This window comes from Anopheles ziemanni, chromosome 2, assembly GCF_943734765.1.
Source record: "Anopheles ziemanni chromosome 2, idAnoZiCoDA_A2_x.2, whole genome shotgun sequence".
Taxonomy (NCBI): domain Eukaryota; kingdom Metazoa; phylum Arthropoda; class Insecta; order Diptera; family Culicidae; genus Anopheles; species Anopheles ziemanni.
Window position 1 is genome coordinate 23,235,684 of NC_080705.1, and position 9,396 is coordinate 23,245,079.

A 9,396-nucleotide genomic window follows, 5' to 3' on the forward strand; every position below is an offset into this window, starting at 1 on the left:
AGAAAGCATCGAGCTCCGCGGCATGATTTTCATCCGCTCGAACATCGAAATCATCGGGCGAAACACCACTGGATGCTATATGGACCAGCAAAGACTAATTGCTGAGAAGATTCCAACACTAAATATTAAAAAAACAGTTACCTTTACGGAAGAATTATAAATTTTATTATTTGACAACAATAGTTCCGCCGTTGCCGTATTCATCTCTTTTTGACACTCTGGGTAATCGCTTGTTTAATTTCTTCCGCCTCGGTCTTCATTTTCGGCATTTCAACTAATTGGAAGGTTTGGCTTCGTTGGTTAAATTTCGCGCCAATCAAAAGAGCGTACTTTATCAGCTCCATTTTGTTCATCTGTAATGATTGATAAAGCACCTTGGCAGGGACTTCCTCAAGCTCCTCGAGCGCGAGCACGAGCGCTAAATAGTACAACAACGCCTTCGTTTCCGTATTTTTGGTGATCACTAGCCGGGTCCCATTTCCTTGAAGCTGGAGTTCCAAAAACTGTTTCCGGATCGGTTGATTCAATACATCTGTGAAGGGCGAAACATTGCCCTTCTGGCCTATCGTACGACTCATTTTCCGACGGAACATGCGCGTTAGCACATCCATGAACAGGCATACCCCCGCCTTTTGCAAGCTGCTTTCGGAGCCCACATCTTCCGACTGCATCAATGCCTTTACGCGATTCTCGAGGTACTCGTTGCCCATCGACAGTTCTTCCGGTGGCGTCTGGAGCAGTTGCTTCGCCGGTTCCGTAAGCTTAAGTAGCACATTCGAGCCGATCAGCGATTCGGCACTGTAAAGGTCGCACAGTGTAGTTGCCAGAAGATTTGACTTGGCCCGTATCTCCGCAGCGGGCTGGAGCATCATTTTATCATCCTCAGCGCCGTCTCCCTGAGGTCTATCGTTGGCAAATGCTGCACCGTCATCCACCTTCAGTGCACACTCCGTGATCATCCGTTGGAGCTTCTCCTGTATAACGTTGAGATCGACCTTGTTTCCGTACATTCGCTGCAAATTCGCCAGGTGCGTTTTGGAATCGAACTTCTGCCGCATCATCCGAAGAGTTTTCTCGTCCAGTGCCGCAGTGGTAGTCTGACGCCCACGGGGGCTGTCATGACAGACGTGGCTCAGTTGGCACGATACCACCTCCACAAGCCGCATCTGCCCGGTCTCACGATTGCGTTTGGCCACGTACGTCCGCAGCGGCTCGGCAGCAGCACGTTTCGACCCCCGTTCCTTATTCCCTACCACGTCCAGCCCTCCGATGTAGCCCCTATAAAGCTGCTTTTCTCCCGCTACGAGCACCATGTTTGAGCCGTCGCCATCCAGCGCAGGAACCGCATGATCCCTGGCCCGGAAGCCCTTGGCACCAAACAGCTGCCACCAGTATTTGTACATGTTTTCCACTGCAACAAAAAGGACAAACACGTTGTTGAAAAACTCATGTTTTAAGATGTGTTTTTTCTAGCTCAACAGAAACTTACGCATCACCGGATTGGACGAGTACACATCTAGTTCCGCAATTTCAGATATCTTTACAGACATGGCAGTGTATACACAGTCGTTAGTTAGTGTGAAGGGGTTACCAGTAAAATCTACCGCAGGTCTCTATCAGATCACCGGTGAAACTCGTTAAATCCAAGATACGCTAATGTAGACAGACTTTTACAAAAAGAACCACACATGTGAAAAGCACGTTGTAGATTGTTTGTTTAGATAGTTTGACAGCTTCAACTCAGCTGGCAGAATGCTGGGAGTTTAATATCAAAACAAAGTGGCAAGTGAAATAATTCACGATTGGAAAGAAACATGCAAATTATTGTAAACTTAGGTATTTTCTGTACTGTGTTGTTATTCAAACTAACAGAATAGACAAATTAGTCACTCGTTAAAAATGTTAAGACAAATTTCATGTTTTTCTTATTAATATGTGAAAAATAAGAATAAAGTTAATAAATCCGCAAAGACCACGTGGGTGAAACATTTCAATCTAGAACAAAAGCTACGAGAACTGAACATGCTTTTATTCAAAACCTGGCTCAAAATGTACAGTATTATTACAATTGTAATAATTGTAATTATCTAATGAGGTCGTGAGACCGCTGTTATCTTGTAATGGAATACATGAGTTTTTGTTTTAACTGTATGTGCACCAGCACACCTCGCCGTATCAATCTAGGTCGAGCGAATTTCATTGTTCTCATCATGTCATGAACAACCTTCTTTTATCACATGCTTGATGTATTTATTTGTGCAATTTTATTTTTAATTTTATTCAAAGAGACAAATTCGAGTTTCGCACTGCACCACAACCAGTCGTGACCTACCCCACTACCCATCAACAACCCTGGTAATACCTCTACCGTAAGTAAGACGTTATACAAATGGAAGCAATATTGCGTCAACGTATTGCGCATCCCTTTTGGAGGCACGGGATGACCCATTTCTTAAAAACTGGCGTCACTTGATTTACTCGCAATATGGCAAACAAAACAAAAAAAAACACTGATATACACAAGTGCAACCGTTGCACCCAGGTTGCGATAAGCACCCAAAATGTACTGCCATGATGCGCTTTGCGGGTGTGAACAAAGAAATGTCCATCATTTGGAAAAAAAATCGTAGTAAACGTATACAATGGACAAAGCACTCACTAGGAAGAACTGTTGCCCACTAGAAAAGGGCAGCAAATTAGTAAGATAAGTGTGAAATCATGATTTTTTTTCTTTAATTGTTGATACCATATCAAACCCTACTATCAACCACTTATAATTATGTATTACATATAAATTACTTTTAAGAATTAAATCAAGACTAATATTTAGTTCGTTGCTTTAGGTTGATCTACAATGTACTCTATAACTATATATAATCGAGAGGTTTCGGAGCACATACGAATTCTTGCAATAATACTTACACTGAGCAAATTTTTTTACAATTGCAATTGTACTATACATCGTTTGAATCAGAGCCAATTGTGACAATAAAATATGTCATATTTGGTACTATTAGGTGAACAAACATATTTATAACAAGTTGCCCAAGTAAATAGTGCAAAATTAAAAAAAAAAAATTAATTTGAAGGGGGTTTATCAAGCGCAGTCAGTTTCAATTCGTCATCTAGACTTAGATTAGATTCTTTCAGGCACATCATGAAGTGATAATGTCATGTTAGTTAATCGTTTTACACAAATATATTCATTCCGACCTCTTTTTGCAAGCCTGCACGTGCGCCTTTAGTAGACATGGCCGTACAAACTTCTTCCCGCAATCGCTGCAACCGTACGGAAATAGGCCGGTGTGCTGACGCTCATGCTTTGTCCGGTCGCTTACGTACTTGTACTGTCGGTCGCAATATCGGCAGTGGTACGACTTGTCCCCCGCGTGTGACTGCATGTGGCTGACCAGATTCGATTTGGTTCGAAACTGCTTCGGGCACTGCTGACACGGGAATGGTTTGTTTTCGCTATGCCGCCTCATGTGGCTGGTCAGATGAGACGATTTACTACTACGGTAGTCACATTCCGTACACTGGAACGTTTTTTCCCGGTGTATGGCACCGTGTGCGATCAAGCCTGCCTTCGTCTTGAATGCGGTACCGCATGTTTCGCACACAAAACTTCGCTCCAGTGCGTGCCCTTGTTCGTGTGCCTCTAGTCGGGAGAGGTAAGTAAAAGCTTCCCCGCACTGCCCACAGGTGAACGGTTTCCCCACATACACCGACCGTCGGTGATTCTGAAGGTTGGCCCGTGTCTTAAATCGTTTGTAGCATATGGTACACTGAATGTTGGTATCCATCCGTAAGCCGTCCTGCTCCTGGCCATGTGGTGGGGCGTGTTTCTGTTTCCCATGTGTCATCAACTCATCGATCGTTTCGAATTGTTCCCCGCAACCACAGCATATTTTCAATGGTTGAGCCTCGAGTGAGTACGATTTTCTAGCGGCCAAGCGGAGGTAGTTAGGGTGCAGCTGCTTCATGTGGGTCATTTTTAATCGGGGTCGCTCAAAGCAAACCCTGCACACTGGACACTGGTAATCTCGCACAAGACGGCGGAGATGGGTCAAGAGATTCTTTCGGTGGGTGAAACGGGTTAAACATACGGTACACTCGTACTGGAATGTGTCATCCCATTCAAGTGCTCGCTGGTGCACACCATGTACGGCTGTTCCATGCTTTTCTAGTTCTTTCCGGGACGTAAAGGTCAGCCAGCATTTGCGACCACAGCAACGAAAGGTACGATCACCACCGGCAAGCTTTGGAAAGTACTTTACATGCTTTAAACCAACGCTTTGCGTTAGGGAGGTCGTATCAGATTCCGATCCTGTTCCATCATCCGCATGACCATCGTTCCTTCCATTGTATTCAGAGCCATCTTGATAATCATCATCATCGAGAAGGTACTCCTCGTCACTGTAATGCTCATCCATTTCGGCGGTGTCTAGCGCTACCGTCTCGGGAATTGTTTTGTCGATTGAATGCCATTCCGGTTGCTTTGTTGTCCACCAGCTGTCTGCACGGATAACTGTCTGCACGAATGCATAGGCACTTATGGCTTTATCGACACAATCGGCACACATTACCATCAATATACCATCAGCTGGATCGGGCAGCTAAAACAAGAACGCTTCTAATTAGTACCCATTTACGTATTTGCTACATTTAAACCAGCTCCTTACCTGAACCGGTACTAATGTGCGCAACATTTCCGCTAGAGTAATATTGTTCCTTTTACTATATATGGAGGTAAAATCGCTAGATTCCAAACTACACGCGCGGCAGGCTATCATATTTTACATTTATGTGATTTCGTTGAAACAACTGTCTTGCCTTTTTAAATTAAATACGACAAAAACAAACCAGATAGGTTGTTGTTTGTTTACAATCCCAAAGGATAGCCGATAGCGTTTGACAGATCCAATTCCGTTTATACTCTAGTGTCCGCCCGAACTAAATTGTCAACACAGGTTTATAACAGTTTGAAAAATATTTTCAAAAACACAGAGCAGTTGCCGACCAATTATATGATCAGTCATATTTAATGAAGGAATCTTAAATAATTTAATAGAACCACACATAGGTCACATTGTACAGTAAGAAACTTTCTTTACTTGGTTTAATATGCTTTATTTGTCAATCAACGATTACAATTACGATTACATTGATATTTTGCTTGTTTGTTGCTCACAATTATTCACTAGTTTATTTGTATTTTTTCTTCATTTTTATCTTAAAATGTTATTTGAATGTTTGTCCTGCATAACTCCCGTTCAGTATCATCATTTTGGGCACACACCAGCCACTTTTTTCTTCCTTCATAAACCTTTTACCATGAATTTGTCTTTCAATCCCTCAACACTGACTACCCCCTTTGGAAGTGAATCAAGTGTTTCGGTGGCGGGTTTTACCAATATATATTTATATATATATAGATGTATATAATATTTTAATATATATTTGTTGGATTGCATTGCGGTTTTTCACCTTGTTTGTTGTATACCTTAAGAATAATTATTCATTTATTCATTTATTTGCTGTAGCTGTTTAATTAATTTACTTATCCATTTATTCGTTTTATGCTTAAATGTTTTATCATTTGTATGTTTGCTTTCATTTTGTAACTATTTCAAATACACATCACATGACTATTACATTTTTTCCTTATATCATTCCTCGCCGTCCCAAGTCCCTGTTCTGCAAACAAATGTCCTGTTCCGTTCATTGCTCATATATTCCCTTAACTTGAGTCGTTTGCAACGATGCTGTTTATTTTGCATTTGGTTAACTAATCACGTGTTCACTCCTCAAGATGCATTTTCGCATACCGTATCGATAACTTAACGGAACAATGGATGTCGCTTGTCAGATAAACCTTTCAAACCGAACCATCGATTCTCCTTACTGATAGTGTTTTTTTATGTTCTTTCTCGCTGGCCTGGGTAGTAACCTTTCAAAATGCATAATTGCTGCATTCGCAACCTCTGTCCTCAATTAATATACCCCGCTTCAAACTGCATTTTGTAGTATCTTGAACACAGTTTCCGCATCCAGTCCTGTCTACAACTTTCTAGCGCCATTCCGTGCATTCACTTCCTAGACCCATCTTGCTATTCATTTAATTTGTTAGTTTTCCCTTGTAAATGAGTATCACTCATACTTTCTACCTCCGCAATGTCATTTGCTACTAGATGGCAAGAAGTAGTAATAAGATTAGCCTGCCCCCCGTCAACATCCTTCTAAATCATCTTAATACATTAAAGCGTTTTTTATTCTACTCAGAGTTTTGTGTGGTTTGTTTTGTGTCTCGTGTTAAAACACGACCCCTTTCACCCCGATGTCTCATGTTATCTGTTTTTCTTCATCATTCACCTTTTCTCACTATTTGAGTGATTTTTATATCATTCCGCATGATCACTTGGGTTTATTTTTATTTATGTCTGTTGCATGATATTGTGTTTATTTAAAGTTTATTTCTTATTCACCTTTCAGACAGGTCAGTTCACATGCTACGTCACTCTATGCACATCTTATTTGTCATATCAACGTCGTTCGTTCCTGCTTGTGCTCTTAAGATAATTCGTTACCCACTTGCACAGTCGGCATAAGTTGTAAATGAAGAAAAAATATATATATATATATGGTTTGTTACGGTTCTTCTCGTCACTTAAAAAACCCTCTCTTGCACAACGTATGCAGTATTCTTGTGTGTTTTTTTCTCCATTCTTTCTGGGTGGCTTGAGTTTTCTTTGTTTTGTTTGATCATCCCGTCGTACCGTCTTGGATTCGCTGGGAGTACTTCTTGGGGTTAATATTTGATGGCTCCACAAACCGCTCTTCTCCTCGCTCTTATGGGCCTCGTAGTGACTATTTTTTATTGTTTTCTCTTACACTATTTCATTTTGATTGGTCACATTTATCTTGATTTTAATGAGTTTCCATAGATGAGTGTCGTATGTATGTTTTTCACTGTTGACATTTAGTTACTTGCGAAGTGTGTAGTTTCTTTTTATTATTTCGCAAAAGTTAGCTTTTTACCACATAATCATCACGACTGGTTAATCAACTTTTTGTTTGTTTCATTTTGCATTCCTTCCGTTACAGTTCAAGGTTTTCTTGATTTCAAAATACTAACAAGAATGCTTGATTGTAGTTTATCTTATTAAAAACGTTCATTGGGCTCTCCGCTTCCGAATTTTTGTTTGCTGTTATAAGTTACGTTTTTTTGCCTTTTTGTTGTCTTTGTTGCTGTGTTGATGATGTTATAATATTTGGGTTGTTTATCTTCTTCTTCGATTACATTTCGTTCTATATTTTTGAGTTCCACTTCTTTTCTAATTAATCGTTTCTTTTCTCCAATAAAATTATTGAACCTTCGAATCACTTCCCCATAGGTCAAGAAAGGATTTCTAAACTGCGCTACGAATTTGGCGGTTTCATCAGTACCAGAACACATCCATACACACACGCGCACACGCACGTACACACTGACGCATTTAGGGAAAAAGTATTAATATTTCGTAAGGAGATTTATACGATCATTTATGGTCTCAATGTGACACACTTTATACGTTACGTTGTTGCTTCCCGTTAAAGTTTGTAGTATTCATGCTATACTGTAGCAATTAAGTCAGTAAGTCTGTAAGTTTGTTTGTGTGTGTACGTGTATATGTATATGGGTGTGTGTATGTGTGTGTATAAAGGTTTTATTATCTGCATTTTAACTTCGATATTTGAGAAAACTGTTTCCCGAGTACGTAATATTTGATGATTCATGTAACATGCTTTCTGTGTCCATGCGTCCATAAGAACGGTTCCCGGTCATCGCCGTACGCTTTCGGCCCAGTGATATCTTTCCGCGAAGGAAAAAATCATGATTTGTTGTTGTATATGTATTATAGGGTGTTTTCTGCGTTGTATAACTACGATATTACACTCAGTAATGATTACAAAAATAGATTCGAAAGGTAATGTTTTAGTAAGTTTCCTTTCCCTATTTAAGAAGGTATTGGAAAAAAAATCTGACACCAATTGCGCAACGACGGGTAGGCCGCCTTCACCATCCTACCATTCATACATTTATAGATAGATATAACTTATATATGATTCACAATTTTTTTATCACTTGTGTCACACTCCCCCATCTGCCTTTTTATTGATGTGTTATCTAGGAAATTGTTCCGACAAGAGGAAGGCTGAAATACACTTATAGGTATCATGTAATGTATGTATATATATATATAGGTATATATAATATATTTGATTTGCATCGAATTTTGTTTGGTTTTGTAAAATGTTCGTCCATCTCAAGTTGATAAGCCATATATATCCGTGCCTCTCGGGGGCGTCACATTCCGGTATAACGTCTGTGATACACGTTCGAGTTTTTGTAGAATCTTTTGTAGAGCCCTTCGCATATGCTGCTACTTTTGCTAACATTTTTTTCCACACGAATCGCGAACGCCTATTGCGGAATCAATTGGATTGGGTGGGACCTCGTTTAGTACTAGTCGTAAAGAGAAGAAGTATAGAAACTATGGGCTATAGGATGTCGGCAACTGCTCACATTCAGGTTTCTACCACCGTGACACATAAGGATTGAATGGCGATGTGGAGAGTAAGTGTGCATATGGAGGATCGTCTAAACATTTCACACTACAACAACACATAGCGATATATTCACATTCATATTATTTTTTTTTTTTCATTTTGTTTCATTTTCTTCTCACACACTAACAAACACACAGAGATACACAGGACAAAGTTGGTGGATTTAGGACAACTAACGGTAAGAATTTATCAAGTCTTTATATCCATTAAAGCTGAAGCTGAAACACCTGTATCCTAAACAGTTTTTCTCTTCTGGACTCGACACGACTTCTATTAGCAGTTCTATATCACTATCGAGGAGAAACCAATTTTAAAATTTTCAATTGAAATGCAAGTTGTGTAGTGGGATGAAATTGCTTTAAATTGTCAACTGTAAGTGTCACAATGGCGTTATTTTATATAAATGTAAAAAACATTTCATAAGAACTATAAACACGTTGGGCACACGTTATTTGTGCAAAGAAAGCAAATGAAAGTTGTTTCAAAATACTTGCATGCTGTTACAACTGGCAAATTTAATCAACGAACACATGTTTAGATTTTTATAGACAGTTGACTAGTATGGATGTGAAATAAAAAAAAATGTAATGCCCCAACAAGACACAATTCGGAATAATCAAATATGGTTCATTCTCTTCCTGAATTATATTTATCATTCAAATGTGTTATTGTTGTACTGATTTGTTAGAAAGAGGAACACAAGCTTCAGACCAAATAAAAAACTTAAGCTCACACAGAAAGGACATGTCTATAAAGAAAAGAAAATAATCTTGATGGTGAGATTAG

General features: G+C 39.6%; 2 protein-coding genes across 2 annotated transcripts; both read right to left on the reverse strand.

Moving 5' to 3' along the window:
• Nucleotides 1–200: 200 nt before the first annotated feature.
• Nucleotides 201–1,641, reverse strand: LOC131293205 (uncharacterized). The gene is made up of 2 exons (XM_058321285.1): nucleotides 1,490–1,641; nucleotides 201–1,411 (listed from the first exon to the last, which is right to left on the reverse strand). Exons 1-2 carry the CDS (start codon nucleotides 1,548–1,550, stop codon nucleotides 201–203), a joined length of 1,272 nt encoding a protein of 423 aa, XP_058177268.1. The 5' UTR covers nucleotides 1,551–1,641.
• A 1,562-nt stretch (nucleotides 1,642–3,203) lies between these two features.
• Nucleotides 3,204–4,433, reverse strand: LOC131293206 (zinc finger protein OZF-like). Its single transcript, XM_058321286.1, has one exon. The coding sequence runs from the start codon at nucleotides 4,431–4,433 to the stop codon at nucleotides 3,204–3,206; it is 1,230 nt and encodes a 409-aa protein (XP_058177269.1).
• Between the last annotated feature and the right edge of the window lie 4,963 nt (nucleotides 4,434–9,396).

Bases quoted from the DNA above. Each gene is read 5' to 3' on its own strand.
- LOC131293206 (XM_058321286.1), bottom strand. From the start codon at position 4,433: ATGGATGAGCATTACAGTGACGAGGAGTACCTTCTCGATGATGATGAT.
- LOC131293205 (XM_058321285.1), bottom strand. From the start codon at position 1,550: ATGTCTGTAAAGATATCTGAAATTGCGGAACTAGATGTGTACTCGTCC. The intron at 1,412-1,489 runs GTAAGTTTCTGT...TTTTTGTTGCAG, and splicing joins CTCGTCCAATCCGGTGATGC to TGGAAAACATGTACAAATAC.